Genomic DNA, 17645 nt, shown 5'->3' with positions numbered 1-17645 from the left:
TCTGTCAAGGCCTCCATGCTCCAGAGTAGCAGAATCAAATCCAGAAATCCACGTGGGCAATACGTTAAGGGCAGTATCTTCAGCATCTAGAACCACCTAGGTATTGAATAGCACTTGGAAGAAAGACTGTTTTAATTCCCCGTCCAAAATAATTTCTTTTTATCTGACATTGCATCGCTTGTTTTTTTCTGTCTGTCATTCTGTCTTTCATTTATACAGAATGTGTTCACCGTGAACCTACTTAGTGCCCAGCGCTGTTTACACCGGAGACCCATCTAGGTCCCTAGGGACGGAAGGATTCTACTCTTCCTGAGATTCTTAGTGCCTGAGGAGACAGACAGTAAACACGAAAGCAAACAAATAAGAATGACTCAATCTCATCTTCCAATTAAGCTTAATCTGTTAATTGAAGGTGATAAACACTTTCCCTAACGCTTGGGAATTTGTGACACTCAAATAAGATTATGCATATGAGTGCTTTGTCATTTAAAAGCATGATGGTTAAGGTATTAAATAACTTGGCTGAGATCACACAGCAGTATGCAACAAACAGTTTAGCACTTAATTACGTAATTGTCTTATAACAATTGTTTTTCTTTAAGAGCTGGTCTGGGGGATTGGAATCATGTACGGATCCAACTCATTTCATCTCTTAATTGGGCAATTGCAAAAGCTTCCTAACTGACCTCTTTGACTCCAGTCTCTGCCCCAGACTTTAGAGCCCACAGGAATCACTTATGTTAGAGATGTTACATATACAGACTCCCAGGCCTGGAGCCCAGAGATTCTGATTCAGTAGTTAAAGGGTGGGCTCCAGAATGCTTTGTCTCCACCTTCCCCCAGCCCTCCTCAGCCAAATTCTCAAGCAATTATGCTGAAAGAAATAATGCTCTGATCTCACTCTCAAATCTGTCCTCTCTGCTGGGCCCAGAGTTATCTTCCTAAAATGTAAATCTGCTCCTTTACTTCTCTTGCTTGATAACCTTTATTGGTACCCATTACTTACTGGGTAAAGTCAAATTGTAGAGTATGGCATTCAGATGGTTTCAGTCCGGCCTTTGCCTGTCTTCCTAATGCCAAATACTCTCTTGCTCACATGCTATTCATCAGCCACAAAGCTATTGCTGTTGTCCCCTAAACATAGGACATTCTTTCTTGACTGTGATTTTGTACACGGCATCACTTATGTTTGAATGCCCTTTTTCTTTCTGTGCCTGACATTTTGTAAGATTCAGCTGAAAATACATCTCTTCGGTGGCTCACCACTGTCATTGTCCCTCTCTGCATTTCTTTCACCTCATGTAAAATGTGGTCTATTGTGGGATTATTGGGATAATTCCAGTGATTTCCTAAATTTGAGCCCTTCACGGGAGCCCTCCTTGAAAGAGATTTTTCAAGGGCAGGAACCACTTTTGTAGGACCAGTGTCTGGTTCACTAAGTACTTTTGGAATAGATGTATGTGCGAGCATGTGTATCAATTACCATACAATTTAAGCTATGTTCCAGACAGTGTTGATGATTTAAAAATGTGTATAATTATTATGCAAGAATTCTTTCTATACATTGGCTCAAGGGGAAGGTGTCGATAGGTGAGCCTGACTGCATTGAGTTCCTGCTATGTGTTGGTCCCTGTAGGGCACAGATTTTCCAACTTTGACGGAAAAATTGACAAGAAGTGAGGAATGTCTCCTCTCCCCACCCTTCTTAAAGAGCCCCAAAGTGGGAAGACACCTTGAAGGTAGGAACAGCACAAGTTCTCATGGGGAAAGACCTGGTCTATCAGGACAGTGACCATCTGAGGTCACACCTATAAGGGCCATGATTACAGTCATCAGAATGTTCTATAACAACTTATGTTTTAAGCCTGATATTTTAAGCATTCAGTAAGATCTCCAGAGGCACTAAAGGACTCAAATTTGGGAAGCCCAATGCATCCCTTCCCAGTCTCCTCTCACCCTCACCCCTCCTGGGGATGGCCAGGAGGGCTGTGCCTCGGATGATGGCTTAGATTGAGAGATACAGGTTGAAAGGCTTTGGTCTTACACATCCTTGAAAAGATTAGTTCAGTCTCCCAGCATTTTCTAGACTGAAGGTCTTACCAAAGACAAGCTGATTTCCCACATCATGTGAATACAATTTAGGTAACTTACCCCTACTTCCCCATCCAGAGCATTCAGACCCCTAGCCTCTTGTGAGTCAGGAAGATATATCTGGTTACTTTATGGAGGAAGACACTGAAACAGTAAAGAAGATGATGGATTATATATTCAAAGTTACTTGAGAAAGCTGAAGTAGAATTATGTTTCTAAATCTCCCGTGGAAAGAGGGAAAGGTAATACTAAGCCTCCAGGAAAACGTTTAAGGAGCCGGAGATTCTCTTCATTCCTACCTCCCTACCCCAGCATCCTCTTAGACACCCCATGTTCCCCTATTTTAAGGCCTTGCAAGCATTACAGAACCACTTCGGGGAGAGACAGCTCATTCTATGGAGGAGCATGGGGCCAGAAAACTTGACCGTCCCATTTCGCCTTCAGTAAGGGAGTCTCTCTTCTGTGGTCCTCCTGATCCAGCCCTAAGGTCTGGAAGAGAACACTAACCATGCTGATAATTAAAAAGTGATCATTGGGTCACCTGTGTGGCTTGGTGGGTTGGGCACCTGACTCTTGATTTCGGCTCAGGTCGTGATCTCTCAGTTCATGAGACTGAGCCCTGTGTCAGGCTCTGCACTGACGATGCAAAGCCTGCTTGAGATTTTCTCTCTCCATCTCTCTCTGCCCCTCCCCTGTGCTCTCACTCACTCTTTTTCTCTCTCAAAATACATAAATAAATACAAATTTAAAAAGTGATAATTCAGCCCAAATGAACACAACATACTTCAAAATTAGGCAAAGTTAGACATTTCCCCCAATTTTTCTTTTCTTGAGAGAGAGTGGAAGAGAGAGGGAGAGGGAGAGAGAGAATCCTAAGCAGCCTCCATGCCTAGCTCAGAGCCTGACTCAGGGCCCCAGGCAGGGCTCCATCCCACAACTGTGAGATTATGACCTGAGTGAAAATTAAGAGTTTGTTGCTCAACCGATTGAGCCACCCAGGCACCCCACATTTCCCCAAACTTTTATTTCTTTCAAAAAAATTTTTTTAATGTTGGGGCGCCTGGGTGGCTCAGTTGGTTAAGCGCCCGACTTCGGCTCAGGTCATGATCTCGAGGTTTGTGAGTTCGAGCCCCACGTCGGGCTCTGTGCTGACAGCTCAGAGCCTGGAGCCTGCTTCGGATTCTGTGTCCCCCTCTCTCTCTGCCCTTCCCATGCTCATGCTCTGTCTCTCTCTGTCTCTCAATAATAAACGTTAAAAAATTAAAAAAAATTTTTAATGTTTATTTATTGTTGAGAGAGAGAGAGAGGGAGAGAGAGAGAGAAGGTTTAGCTCTCACCTCAGTTCCTCACCTCAATTCCTCACCTTGTAGCAGAATCTACCACAGAGGGTCACATGAGTAACAACATTCGATAAATGCTTGGCATATGACAGAACAAAATAACTCCAGAGACTAGCAGGGAGAGGCCTCTCCCCTCAATTCTCAAGCCCCCGGTAAATGCTCATTCTTATCACCACCAAACTACATCATGAAGTATCATGGCTGAGGAGCAGCATTGGACCAAACAGCCAGTACGTCTCGTGTATTAATTAGGACACACGCTGGGTCTTTGTGGTGGTTTCCAAAGTATGTCCCCAAATTCTTGAATGCTCCTCCCCGGAAGAGGTGGGGCCTGGTTACCACTCTCTTGAGATGGTGCTGGGCTTGTGGACCTTCTAACAAGTAGAATGAAGCACAAGTGACCACCCTTGACTTTGGAGATTGGGTCGTAATAGTGTACTGCAGTTTCCTTCAAAGACACTCAGGGTGCCTGGGTGGCCCGGTCGGTTAAGTGTCCCACTTGGGCTCAGGTCATGATCTCACGGTTTGTGAGTTTGAGCCCCGCGTCTGACAGCGCAGAGTCTGCTTGGGATTCTCTCTCTTTTCCCCCCACCCCACACTCTCTCTCAAAATAAATAAACTAAAACAAACAAACAAAAAGACAGTCACCTATGCAAAAGCGGTGTGGTAAGGAATGAAGGTCTCTGATAACAGCCATGGGAATGAACTTGGAAGGAGATATTTTTGCTTTAGTCAAACGTCAAGTGACTGCAGGGCTTGCCAGCACCCTGGCTGCAAACCGCAGGAGAGACCCTGGGACAAAACCACACAGTTAAACTGCCCCTGAATTCCTGACCCGCAGAAATGATGAGACAACAAACGTTTGTTGTTTGAAGCCACTGAGTTTGGGGGAGGTAACGTGCTATTTAACAAAAGATAAATCGGCCAGTTATTGTAACAATGAGACATAAAAATGCAGAGCCTCAAAAGACTCTAGTTTATTTCTGTCTTGTAAATATTCCAAGAAAAGGAGGTACAAGGCAAGGAGGTAGTTCTGCTTCACAAAGCCATCCAGAGACTCAGGCTCTTTTCTCTTGCTACTTGGCTCATCCTGAGATGTGTTCCTTGTTCATACATTAGAGGCTGGCTTGCCAGCTACGTGTCTTATGTTTCAACCCCAAGGGAAGGTATGAAAGAGTGGGGGGACGGAGTCTTCTCTGTAAGAAATGGAGCATTACTCTTGTTCCCATTCCATTGGTGAGAACTTAGTCACATGGTTCCAGCTATCTGCAAAGGATGTTGGGAAATGGAGTCTCTAGATGGACAGTCATGAGTCCTGCTGAAGCTCAGGATGGTTCTGTTAATAACAGGAAGAGGTGGAGAATGGTCTGTGAGTAGTGTCTCCCTACCCAAGTCCTGGTGTTTGTGTCCTCTCTGAGACTTCGGTTAGTTACCTCTCCAGGGCTGCTTTCTCCTTTATAAAATGAAGAATCAGTTGGTTAAGCATCTGACTTCGACTCAGATCATGATCTCCTGGTTTGTGAATCTGAGCCTGGGGTCAGGCTCTGTGCTGACAGCTCAGAGCCTGGAGCCTGGAGCCTGCTTTGTATTCTGTGTCTCCCTCTCCCTCTGCCCCTCCCCTGCTTGCACTCTGTCTCAAAAATAACTAGACATCAAAAAATAAAAACAAAAAATAAAGTGATTGGTGGATTACAAACCTTTTTTTTGAGCAGAATCTTTTTATTACATATATATGTGTGTGTGTGTATATATATATATATATATATATATATATTTTTTTTTTTTTTTTTTTTTTTTTTTTTTCCGAGAGAGAGAGATCATGAAAGCAGGGAAGAGGAGCAGAGAGAGAATCTTAAGCAGGCTTCATGCTCAGCATGGAGCCCCATGCAGGGCTAGATCCCGTCATCTTGGGATCATGACCCAAGCAGAAATCAAGAGTCGGACATTCAACTGATCGAGCCACCCAGACAGCCCTATTAAATAATATTTAAAAATGGAAACTGCATACATAAGGAAATAAAAACAGATCTGCTCTGTTTGAATCACCATAGGGTTTCTCTTCCTGCACCTGCTCCCCATCGATGGCCCCATGAAAAGCTATTTGAAATGCCAGGGCTCTGTGAGGCAGGGTCAGAAAAGTCACAGAATGAGAGATTCTCCTGGATTCCCTCCACTTCTGGTATTTTTGAGGTTGTGATCATTCACCTGTGTGTCCTGAGCTGGGCCGGATCGCACAGCCTTGTCTTGTTTGGCAGCTGGGAGTTTGCTGTACATGCATGTGTTTTTGGCAGAGGTTACCTGAGCCTTTGCTCCAGGTGTCCGGCCTCTCCTCACTTCCTTTTAACCCTTTCCTGATCTCGTGGCGCATCTCTCCTTTCTCCTAATGTGAGTGAGCGTCCTCCCATCCCTGGGCCGGGGGCCAAGGTGCTGTGCAGCTGGGAAGGAGTGCTCTAAGTTGCCGATACACCTTACCCTTGTGTTCAGTCCCACAGGTGGGGATGTGGAAATTCTTGAAGCTGACCCTGTCTTCCTCCCAGGTTAATATTTCTACCACCCCTCTCGCCTCGGCCTTTTTTGGGCTATTTTTGGCTTCAACTGGGATTAAGAACTCAGGCTCTGCCAAGGTCATAGGTGGTGAATGTGGACTTGCCCAGCCCTGACCGAGTTTGTGAGGGAACTCCAGAGACTAGCAGGGAGAGGCCTCTCCCCTCAATTCTCAACTGTACAAACCGCCTCCAGGAAAGTCGCCTAGGAGGACAAGAGTCCTTTTCTTTTAGTCTGCAGACCATCAGAACGTCGCTGATAAACATTCCTCTCCTTGCTTCCCGAGGTCACTTTCAAATTCTCCCCACTGGCTTCCAAGGGATCTTCCTGAGGGACGGGCTGTACTAGCCACGTTCTCCCAGGCTGCTTCCAGACGCTTAAATGAGAGTTTGGCAGAGGACTTAAATGTCTGCCAAATCAAGGGAACAATCCTAGGCCATTTCGCAGGCTAGTGACCACTGCCCACGAGCAGAACAGTCCAAGAATGGCAGGGGTCGAGGTGGAGATTGGGAAAAAATGAGGCAAAATGGACTTCTCTGGGCTTCTTAGGATAAGGAATATCTCACATTTCTTGGTAAGATATTAAGACACCATGATAGGGTTGATTTACCACAGGGGCTGTAGGCAAATGATCTTTTTTTTTTTTTTTTTTAAATATGATTTATTATCAAGTTAGCTAACGTGCTCTTGGCTTTAGGAGTAGATTCCCATGATTCATCGCTTGCACACAACAGCCGGTGCCCATCCCAACAAGTGCCCTCCTCAATGCCCATCACCCATTTTCTTCTCTCCCCCACCTGCCCCCATCAACACTCAGTTTGTTCTCTGTATAACAGTCCCTTATGGTTTGCCTCCCTCTCTGTTTGAAACTGTTTTTTCCCCTTCCCTTCCCCCATGGTCTTCTGTTAAGTTTCTCAAATTCCACATATGAGTGAAAACATATGATATCTGTGTTTCTCTGACTGACTTATTTCGCTTGGCATAATATCCTCCAGTTCCATCCACGTTGTTGCAAATGGCCAAGATTTCATTCTTTTTGATTGCCGAGTAATATACCACTTCTTCTTTATCCATTCCTCAGTTGGTGGACATTTGGGCTCTTTCCATAATTTGGTTATTGTTGAAAGCGCTGCTCTAAATATTGGGGGCGCATGTGTGTAGGCAAATGATCTTGAATGAAGCAGGCTCAGTGTAAGAACATAGTGATGGGGAGTGAGGACCTGGAGAGCAGGTATTACTTCATCCCAACGGGACAGCCCCTACTCACCATTGTCATGTGAAAATGTAGGTTCACTGTTCCTTTCAAAAGTTTAGGAGGAACTAGAAATCCCAGGCGTGGAACCGTTGCACAGATCATGAGATACCCTCTGCTAGTAAATTTATGTGTCAGGCTGCCAGTTTGCTACCCCTGATGTAAAGCCCTTCCCAAATGAATCTTTCTCCCCCTACAGTGTGTCACCAGCTCTCAGCTGAAACAAAACAAAACAACAACAAAAAAACATACTGGAGATTAGTCTCAGCATTTGGAACCAGTGGTTAGATGCTCACGTGGAAAGGTCTTCATGGAGAATTGAGGGGCTGATATTCGTTTCTCATTGCTGTTGTAACAAATCACCACAAAGTGAATGGCTTAACCAATGAGAATTTATTATCTTATAGTTTTGTAGATCAGAAGTCTGGCATGGGTCTCGCTGGGCTAAAATCAAGCCCTGTCAGCAGGGCGGTGTTCTCTTCTGGAGGATCAGGGGAGAATCTGTTTTCTTGCCTTTTCCCACTTCTAGAAGCCAGCTGCCTTCCTTTGTTCACAGCCTCCTTCCTTGTCTTCTAAGCCAGCAATGAAGGTTCAGCCCCCATGTCAAATCTCTCACCACAGTGTGAAGAGGTTCTCTGATTTTCAGGGTTCATGGGGCCCACCAGACAGTCCAGTGTTATTTCCCCATGCAAGGTTATAGTTTAAAGTTTTGGGTTTTTTTTTTAAATTTATTTAAGTAATTTCTACACCCGACATGGGGATCAAACTCACCACCCCAAGAGCAAGAGTTGCGTCCTCCATCAACTGTGCCAGGCACCCCCAAAGTTGTATTTTAATCACCTCTGCAAAATCCCTTTTGCCACATGAGGTAACATTTTCATAGGATCCAGGGATTAGGGTATGAACATGGCTCTTCCCTAAACGTTTGGATCTTTGCTCCATCTTCAAAAAAAGCTCTAGGGAGAGGAATCTATGATGAACTGGATCCCTCCCTCCCTCCTTCCTTCTTTCTTCCTTCCTTTCCTCTCTCTTTCTCCCTTCCTTCCCTTTTGTTTTTATTTATTTGTTTATTTATTATTATTATTTTTTTTTTTACCGTTTATTCAGTTTTGAGAGAGAGAGAGAGAGAGAGAGAGAGACAGACAGAGACAGAGACAGAGCATGAGCAGGAGAGGGGCAGAGAGAGAGGGACAACACAGAATCGGATGCAAGCTCCAGGCACTGAGCTGTCAGCACAGAGCCCGACGCGGGGCTCGAACCCACAAACTGTGAGATCATGACCTGAGCCGAAGCCGGACGCCTAAGGGACTGAGCCACCCAGGCGCCTCGGGTTTGTCTTTCTTCTCAACCAGATTCGTTCTCCCCGGCCAGGCTTCCTTCTGTGTAAGACCCTGTTCTGGCGGAGGCCTTTCTGCGCAGCCAGCCGGGCCCAGCCCTCTCCATGCGGCAGACACAGTTCTCAGCCGCCTGTCTGGTTGCAGATCCATCTGCTACGTAGGGGCTCAGAGCAGCCGTTCTCTCTTAGCTCCTCTCCCTGTGGAGCTTCTCAACTGGGATTAGTTACAGGGGTGACGGACTGGGCAAACATTCCTCCTTCTCTCCAGAGGCAGCCCAGGCTCTGGGGCTCGCCACAAGGGCTTGAGTCAACATCGCACAGGCCAAGGCTGGAGGCGGCAAGGGCAGGAGCGCAGCAGGATTACACGATTGACTGGGGCCGCAGCTCCCGAGGGGCGAGGCCCAGCCGGCTGGAAGCACAGGCTGAATCTAACAAGGGCTCACTTATTCCTGTGCATTTCCCCTTTGCTTGGGTTCAAATGGTCAACTTCTTCCAAGAAGAGGATTAGGGAGACTGGACGTTCAACGTCGGTTCTGGCAGGTGGCACAAGACCCAGCTGTGACAGCAGACATCGCCAGCCCCTTGGGAAGAGAGCACTGATTCTTTCTGTGTAACAGCCAGGCTGTAGCCAGCCTCTTCTCTCCCTGCAACCATATAGGCCCACAACACACACACACACACACACACACACACACACACACACACACACACACACACCTTAAATGGTGGAGTTAGGGACCAAAGGCGTAGAAGCAGGATGATCACACACACAGCTTCTGGGGCCAGAGCGCCAGGTTTGAATCCTAACGCTTACATTTACTGCTTGTGTGCCCTTGGGAACAGTATTTCACCTCAATTTCCCTGTTCTTCAGCAATGCCAATGACACCTTTCGCAGGGGTTTTATGGGGATTAAATGAGCTGGTGTCTTAATATCTGCAAAGGCAGAAGACTCCCTAAGCAAAGCAAAGCATGGCTTTGTTAAATGATAAAAATATGCCACCTCCTCTGTGAAGATCATCTTTGGTCAAATATACTTTAGTAACTATCCTTTTCTACCAGAAGTTAGAAATAAATTCTCAAGTTGTTCAGCTTGAAAAAATTCCAGGGGATTTACGGGAGGCAGATTCAGCCTGCAGGAATACAGCCGAGGCTGCGGTTACCTCAAGAGTAATCTATCTACTAGACTAAAACGGGGGGGGGGGTGTCCCAGCTCTACCGTACTTTGTACTGGTCAGGTCACACTGACAGTCCTTCTGAGAGCCTGCGTTACTTCTGGGTTATTTGTACTTACTCTTGAGTCCTCCTGCACCTAGTTCTGACAGGGATTCGATGCATTTGGATTAGAATCCACATTCCTAAGGAAGACCTCACTCTGCCCCTTAGAATAATTTGACCCTCAACGGTAATAGAAATTTGAGGTCCCAGCTACTAGGTCCTGCTGGTCTCCTGTCGTCTAGGTGTAGCTTCACGCACAGAGACCAGCGCTGGTTGCCACAATCAGATGCCTCCGGTGGCAAGGCTGGGGAGGAAACTCATGACAAATGCACTCTTGGAAACAATCAGAGCTGCTCGGTGGAAAGTAAGAGGACACAGGAGAACCAGAGAGCTGGCTTCAAATCGCGGGGAGGGACGCAGCAAGAGAAAGAACACTTATTAAATGCTGACTGGGCTCCAAGCTTTGTATTGCATATCTAATCAAATGCCCGGAGCAACTCCGTGGAAGCAGACAGAACTATGGCCTGTGAGTAGGTGGGGAAGAGACAAAGCGACTTGCCCAAAGGCCCTCCGAGCCACGGAGCCCAGGCTGCCAGAACTTTTGGCTTCATCTCACTACCACTGTAGCAGGACTGTGTGACGCAGGCACAGTATCAGAGCCTTTTCATGTCGAGAGCTAGTAAAATGGGGTGGAAGCTATCAAAGGTGTCCAAGGTGTCGAAGCAAGTGCCTGATGATGATCACGAAAGACTTTAAACAGGCGATTTATTTATGCCTTGTTGGAGGCTGGAAATGGAGTATTTAGGAAGGTACCTTCCAGCTTTGAGATTCTGTTTCTATACTTTGGGGTAAGATATGCTCTTCAGGCATATTGAGCGATTTCTCTTCCCTGCATTTTTCACTTTCTCTTCTGTCTCCTTCTACTCATGCAGATATTCTGCTCTGGGAACTTGTCTTTTTTAAAAGGAGGGACGTGGGAGCTGGCAGTTTGGCAGCTGGGAGAACAGAAAGACCATACTATTCTCTCTGGTGGGTGAGTCTATATTTTTATCAGTTTACTAAGGAGACGTTGTTACACTCTAATGAGGCAAACCTGGAAAGATTACAAGAAGAAGCAATCACCTCAAGCCTCCTTCCCTCTCCTCCAACTCCTTGGTAACCAGGCAAAACCCGAACCCCTGAATGTAGGATTTAAGGCTGGGGTTGATTTAACATGGGTATTCGATCCCATCACGATGGGGACTTGATAGAGAAATGAGAAATGTTTGAAAACGAAGGTATTATTTCCCACACCCCTGAGTTTGGGAATAGGGACCTATGTTAAGCTTGGCAGTCGGAGGAGGGCATGCCCGGCCAGCAGCTACACCAACTGGTTGCAAGCCTGAAGTTTTTGGTCCTCTGCTGCCCCTGTGTGGACATGGAGGGAAATAACAATTCAAGATTTCGCTTGTGGCCCACGTAAAATGGGACTTGAGAGAAAAGAAACCATCCCTAAGAACTACTGGGGGTTTATGACCACTGTGAGGGAGTCAGGAACTGTGGCTATCTCCAGCAAGACGGGGGCTCCCAGAAGGGAGGTGGGGAGCCCCTACGAGCTGTCAATGACTTCACAAGGCTCTTCTCTTGTCCACCGTCTTTATTTCTCCCGGAGACACCTGCAGCCAGCAAGTGAGCGACACTCTAAAGACTCCCAGCCATGCCCTTCTGCAGCTTCTGGCCGCAGCCAGCGCCCACGGGCACAGCGCCAATCCTCCCACACTTCCTCTTCCTGTGCTTGGAGTAACACGTCTGTGGGTTTCTCCCTCTGGTCTCACAGCTTTTCACACCCTCTCTGCACCGTCTGTCTCTACACCACCATCTACACACAAGGGGACACCATCACGTTCGTGCCTGTGGCATCCCCGACTCCCTGCGCAGGCATGGGGCAGAGATGGCACTTTTGTTTCGATAAGGGAGTGAGGGGGGACACTTGGGCACAATGGGGGGAAGGGGCTCTGGGTCACTGCGAGCAGCCTGGCTGGAATCCAGGGTGTCTGAATCCCAGGACTGCCATCTACCTACACCATAGCTGCTTCCTTCTCTGGTCAGCTCCCTCCTGGGCGCCCAGCACATCACCCGACCTCACTCCCCATTCCCTCCCAGCAAATAGCAGCAGTGGTGGCAGCCTCAGCCCTGTCGCTCTCCCGCCTACAGGGGACGGTGGGACATCTGGGCCTCCTCCCTCCAGCTGGAAGCCAGGGACCCATGCACCTGGCCTGACTTCCTTTCCTCTCCCCTCATGCCTCCAGACCCTGCCGCAGCCTGCGGTCCAGGGCCAGGAGCTGCCTCAAGAAGCCCCGGTTGGGGATGATGCCTCGGTGGTCCTTGACTTTCTTGATGGCCTCCACGAGGGTCAGGTGGTGGTACAGCATGAGGTAGGCCAGGACCAGTGTGGCGGACCGGCTCACGCCCACGGCACAGTGCACCAGGATCCTCCCTGCGAGGACATACACACGAGGCAGCTGTGGGGCTGTTGGTGGGGGGTGGAGAAGGCTAGGGAGAGAGCTGCAGGGACAGGTGAGGAGGAAGACAGGTAAGGAGGGGTGCGGGGAGACGGGATGGGGTGCAGACTAGCGGTGGGAAGAACGAAGACCCCCCGGGAGGCCCAGACAGAATAAGATGGACAACACAGCAGCTCAGCTCAGCAACTCACAGGGAGACACTCATCACCGATGGAAGCCTGGGTCTAGCCCAGAATGGGGACCCAGGGGATATTTCCTGAGTGCGTTATCATCGCCACTCTGTTAACATTTTGGATTATCTCCTTCCTTCCTTTTCATGCATTGCCTTTTGCAAACAGTTGAGGGCATTTTTCTTTTCTTGATACTATACGCTAAGCATTTGGTCATGTCATTAAAATCTCTTCCATACTTGAACCCTCGGGCTTTCCCCTAACTTAATGTCCATTGTTTCTTTCCTCCCTTCTCTTCCCTCCTACCTCCTGGCTGGTTCAGTGCCCGGTGGATGAAATCAGCAGCCGTCTGGAAGTGGATGCTCATGTCAAAGGCTGGCGAGTCGTGGGCCTCGACACCCAGGTAGCGGATGCCCAGCCCCTCGTAGGCCTCCGGCGTCCCTCGCCACCTGCTGTGCGAGGCATTGAGGATGTGGGTGATGCCCAGGCGGCGGAGCTCCCGGCGGTTGTTAGCTATGTCCCTGCATTGGGTAGAGGTTAAAGGGAGGGTGGGGAAGCGAGGCTCTGGAGCGAGGAGCCCTCGTCTCCCCCCTGGCTGCTGCCTAGCTAATGTCATTGGCTCCATGCGTCTGCCTTACTTACTGATGACCCAGAGCGGGGACCCAAGATGGGCAATGACCCGGAGTCTTGTCCTTGAGCAAGGGTTGAGAGCACTGGGGAGGTTCTGCCTGGGGAAGAGAAGACTACGGGGTGGGTGAACAACAAACATGATAAAATATTGAGCGCTCTGAGGCGGCAGGGTTTGACTTGATCTATGGGAAGAATTCACCGGATCTGTACTTTGTGTAAGGAAGTCTGTCCCAGCCATGGAATCACGCTGAAGAAAGATTGAATGGTTTTCAATCATTGGCAGAGAATGATTTTCCTGCCACCGGGGTATTCAAGCAGAGGGAGGAGGTCAGTGTGGAGGCATGGATGTGGCAGAGGGAATTTGGACATCAGGTGGGCTGTTGGGCCAGCTCACATTTAACCTCCCTGGTAACCTTGAGGTGCTGTGATTCTGGCCCTTGCTCCCACACCTAGCTCCCCTGTTACCTTACGCTCTCTTTGACACCCAGAACCTTCTCATGTTTCACCAGTTACTCCACGCCCACATTTACCGTTTTATGATGTCACCTTCAGGTGTCCGTCTGGCCCACACCCCTCAGCTCAGTGGTAGACACCTCTCAGGCACCATGGCCATATCTCAGGGCAAATGCCCTGTCCAGTGCAAACTCCTCAAGTAGAAAGAGCACTGAACTTGAACCTGCAAGTCCTGGCTCTGCTACTTACGCCCCGTGTGACCTTGGGCCAGTCACCACTTCTCTGAGCTTCAGTTTCCTCATCTGTAACCTGGGGATAGTGGTACCTACCTCACAAGGCTGTTGTGAAGATCAAGAGAGAAAATGCATGTGAAAAACTCCTTGTACACTGTAACGCCCTTGAGAGAGAGAGGGGAGGACTACTCTTCCCGTGATGCTCTTCTCTCCATGGGCCCCATCTTCCAGAACCTCTGCACACATCGTGGCTTTGTCTGGTCAACCCTTCAGCTTACTACCGACTTCCTGGCTCCCACTGCCTGCCTTTTTTTTTTCCCCCAGAATCACAGCACAATAGATGGAAGGTCAGAGAAGTCATCTATTATGTCCGGTTTGTAGCACTGGCACTCAATAATTAATTTTGCTAAATCAATGACATTATCATGTGAACAGAGACTTTCTGTCCAGAGTTGGGTATCTTCATAATCCTCCACTCTCTGTCCATGCACCCCTACCCCTCAGTCCTCAACCTGGAACCCACAACACGAGTCAGCGCCTCCCCTCCACCCTTCTCCTTCCTTCTTGCATGCATATGCGCGCGCGCACACACACAGACACACACACACACACACACACACACACACACACACACGCTCAGCAGTGACCCCAGGGCTGCCAGGTACATACTGGTCTCCGAGGTAGAGGCCTGGCCAGACCTCATCGGCATGGTTACAGGCTGTCTTGCCTGTGTAGAGGAGCCTCTCCAACTCAAAGACATTGAGGAAGGGATGTTGAACAGCCGGCATCTCTTCCAGGACCCCTCTAGTGCGAACAGGAGACCTTGAGCTACTCCGGGAGAAGCGGGCCATAAAAGTCATAGACGCCCAGAGCCAGTTACCGGGGCACATCTTAGAGGTGGCAGAAACCGTGCGGCAGCTGCAGGGGCGGCTGCCGTGAGGATGCGTCCGTCTCCAGGTGGCTGTTGCTGGAGGAGGAACGGATGGGAGGCACACCTGAGTGAGCCTAGGGCAGAGGCTCCCCTTCTTGCCAACTGGACTGGGCCCCGGGGAGAGGATCCTCAGGGAGGGAAGGGAAGCCTGGCCCTAGCAGGGGGACCTCCACAATTATTCTCTCCTTCAAGCTGCCGCAGCTCCTTTCTGCTCTTTGGCTCAGCCGCACAAGGAGGTGGGAGAGTCACATGTCCTTGTTTACGGGGAAAGGGAGATGCCCAGCTGCTGGCTTTCTGCTCCGCCACTCCACCCCCACGCCCAACACACGTACACAAACACACACACACACACACACACACACACACACACACACACACACACATTTGATATTTGGGTGGCCATGCCCACTGCTGGAGCTCCTGCCAGCCTGAATCTGGGTCTCATCTGCCTGGGGCCACAGGCAGAGAGCTTAGGGAGCTGGGATGGGAATGAGGGGTGGCTTTGGACCCACCCAGAGAGAATTAGCAGGAAGGCAGCAGCAGCTGGGGCCATGACATATGCCAAGCCTGTCTCCTCAGCGCCAGAGAGATGGGCTGCTTTAACCCACTGCTGCCCTATCACTGCCTCAGAGCTAAGCGTGCTATGGGAAGTGTCTGTTGGGGGACGGGGTGAGTGGGGATTAGCAAAGAAGAGGAAGTGTACATTTTTGAAAAACACTTGCTGGATGCATGAGCTAATGGAAGAAGGTGCCGATCTATGTGCACGACAGACAAACCACCCTCCTTCGATCAGCGTACAGAAATTATTGATTAAACCTCATCTCTAATGTGAGGATTTCTGAGTCAAGCGAGGCTGGAGTAGTGTGTCTGGGTGTGTTGGGGAGAGGTGGAGGCTGGGGGGTTGAAGAAGGGGGAGGCAGGGAAAGGATGAGGGATCCTGCCAGGCCCAGGAGCTCAGAGGCTGCAGTGACCATCTGTGTTGCTGTTGGAGTCAAGTGACCCCTAGGAAGGGCATGGGATTGGCAGTGAGGGGCTTAGCATGTGTGCCTCGGGCTCTGTCCCTTCTGAAAGGGCCCTTCTGGCCAGCTGGCCCTTCTGAAAGGGGAAGCCTGCGCAGCGTGGGGGAGAGAGCCAGCCTTGGAGACTCTTCCTGGGCCCTTCAGGCAGAGAGACCACTTGGCAAAACCCCGTCTCCTCTTCCTCCTCCTTCTCTCCCACTGTGATGGTGGGCTGGTCCCAAGGGTCCCCCTTCTTGATCTTCTGCCCCCTACACCTCAACCAAAAGTCTGGTAGGGAGAGGCCATCTTTGACATGCATACACTCTGGGAACCCATCCTTCATGGCCAGCCAGGCCCCCCCTCCCCCCCCCCCCCCCCAGCTCTCCTTTCCCCCAGGCCAGGGGAGACAATGTACCTACAGGCCTTAGGAAGCAGGGGCATTAGGATCACGACCGCTGAGGGGAGCCTGGATCTTAGGGTGTTCAGGGAGAGAGAATTTTGCAATGGTTGGGGCTGAAGAAGCACAGAAATATGGGACTATAGCCACAACCACCGCCACCACCATCATCATCATCTGCCTTGTCTCCTTAGGCCTAAAGACCCCATCAATTTATTCCCAAACCACGGTTTCTCGGTTTCTCCAAACAGGTTCTGCTGCCTGTGTGATGCTGAATGGTAAAAAGGAAGCGGGAAGGAGACCAGGTGTAGGGAAGAGCTCGGTGGGACTCGAATTCTCCCCGGGGCTGGAGAAGCCCCGTTCCATCCCGGGGAGGGGGGACGCCCCTCCGCCTTCTCCAATCCCATCAGCCGCTTCCAGGGGCCCTCGCCCGCGGCACCCCTCCCCCCACGTCCGCCGTGGCGGTTGTAACAGGTTCATGGCTGTCGCCCGAGCCCCGGCCAGCCCAGACAGCCAGGCGCTGAGGGAGCAGGGAGGCAGCCCGGGGGTGGGGGGTGGGGTGGGGGGGGTGCTTAGCCACCTCTGCTCCAGCGTCCCCTGCCTGGGCGCTCCCTGCCCCGCACCCCGCCCCCAGCCTCGAGCCGTTAGCCTCTCGGCGCCGGGGAGGCGACCACCCCCCCGCAGTCCGGTACCTCGGTGCGAGCGCGGCGCGGGGTCTCAGTCCCGGAGGCAGATCGCAGGCGCAGCCAGCCCCACGGCCATGACTCTCCCGCCGCCGCCGCCGCCGCCGCCGCCGCCCCCGCCGCCGCTGCGAGACCGGCTGACGGATTAGCCTCTATTTTTAAGCCATGACACGCACGTCGAAGCAGGGCTCATATCAGCGTGTGTGTGTGTGTGTCGGTGACACGCAGAGACACAGCCTCACACCCAGCGGTCCGAGTGGACGCGCAGCGTGGGCTCGCCCGCGGGTGTTTGCAGACCAGACACGGACCACAGCCCCGCCCGGTGTGCACGCCCCAGCAGACGTGTATTTTCGGAGCTGCGCCAATTACAAGGCATTTTGCTTGAAGATGACATTATACAAGTCGTCCCAGACAGCGCCTTAAACACACCCGCTCCTCCCCTGGCAGCATTAACTAATTACACAGACATGATGGTGCACCTCGCTCGTCCATTTCGTATCAAGAGCACCATGTCATAAATGACACCGATCCGTAGCCCTTATTAGCATTTACTATAGACCTCGTGTTTCACGTAACTACGTTTGTCCTCACCACCGGTCTGTGAGATACAGAGTATTATCAGGTCCCCATGCTAGAGAAGAGGAGACTGAGGCTCCGGGAGGCCAAGTAATTTGCCCAGGCCACATGCTAGTTATGGGCTGAGCTGAGCTTCAAATCCTGGCAGTGGCACTCAAAGGTCATGTCCTTAACTGTTCTAGATAGTGACCCCACACCATGGAGAAGGGCACGGTGGATTTCTATCAGCTAGCCACTCCCACCAGCTCAGCTCCTGGCCGGCGCCACTTTCCCCCTGACTTTGGAAGAAATTGA

The 17645-nt window shown here is 50.2% G+C and overlaps 1 protein-coding gene across 1 annotated transcript; it reads right to left on the bottom strand.

The window, feature by feature from the left end:
• Positions 1 to 10813: 10813 nt before the first annotated feature.
• Positions 10814 to 17093, bottom strand: DUSP26 (dual specificity phosphatase 26). The gene is made up of 4 exons (XM_053901087.1): positions 16785 to 17093; positions 14436 to 14733; positions 12757 to 12971; positions 10814 to 12255 (listed from the first exon to the last, which is right to left on the bottom strand). The coding sequence occupies exons 2-4, from the start codon at positions 14654 to 14656 to the stop codon at positions 12056 to 12058; spliced, it is 636 nt and encodes a 211-aa protein (XP_053757062.1). The 5' UTR covers positions 14657 to 14733; positions 16785 to 17093; the 3' UTR covers positions 10814 to 12055.
• Positions 17094 to 17645: the final 552 nt, after the last annotated feature.

Source organism: Panthera pardus, unplaced genomic scaffold (genome assembly GCF_024362965.1).
Source record: "Panthera pardus isolate Hobbes unplaced genomic scaffold, ASM2436296v1 HiC_scaffold_13, whole genome shotgun sequence".
Lineage (NCBI taxonomy): Eukaryota > Metazoa > Chordata > Mammalia > Carnivora > Felidae > Panthera > Panthera pardus.
This window is presented reverse-complemented; position numbering and strand designations above follow the sequence as displayed.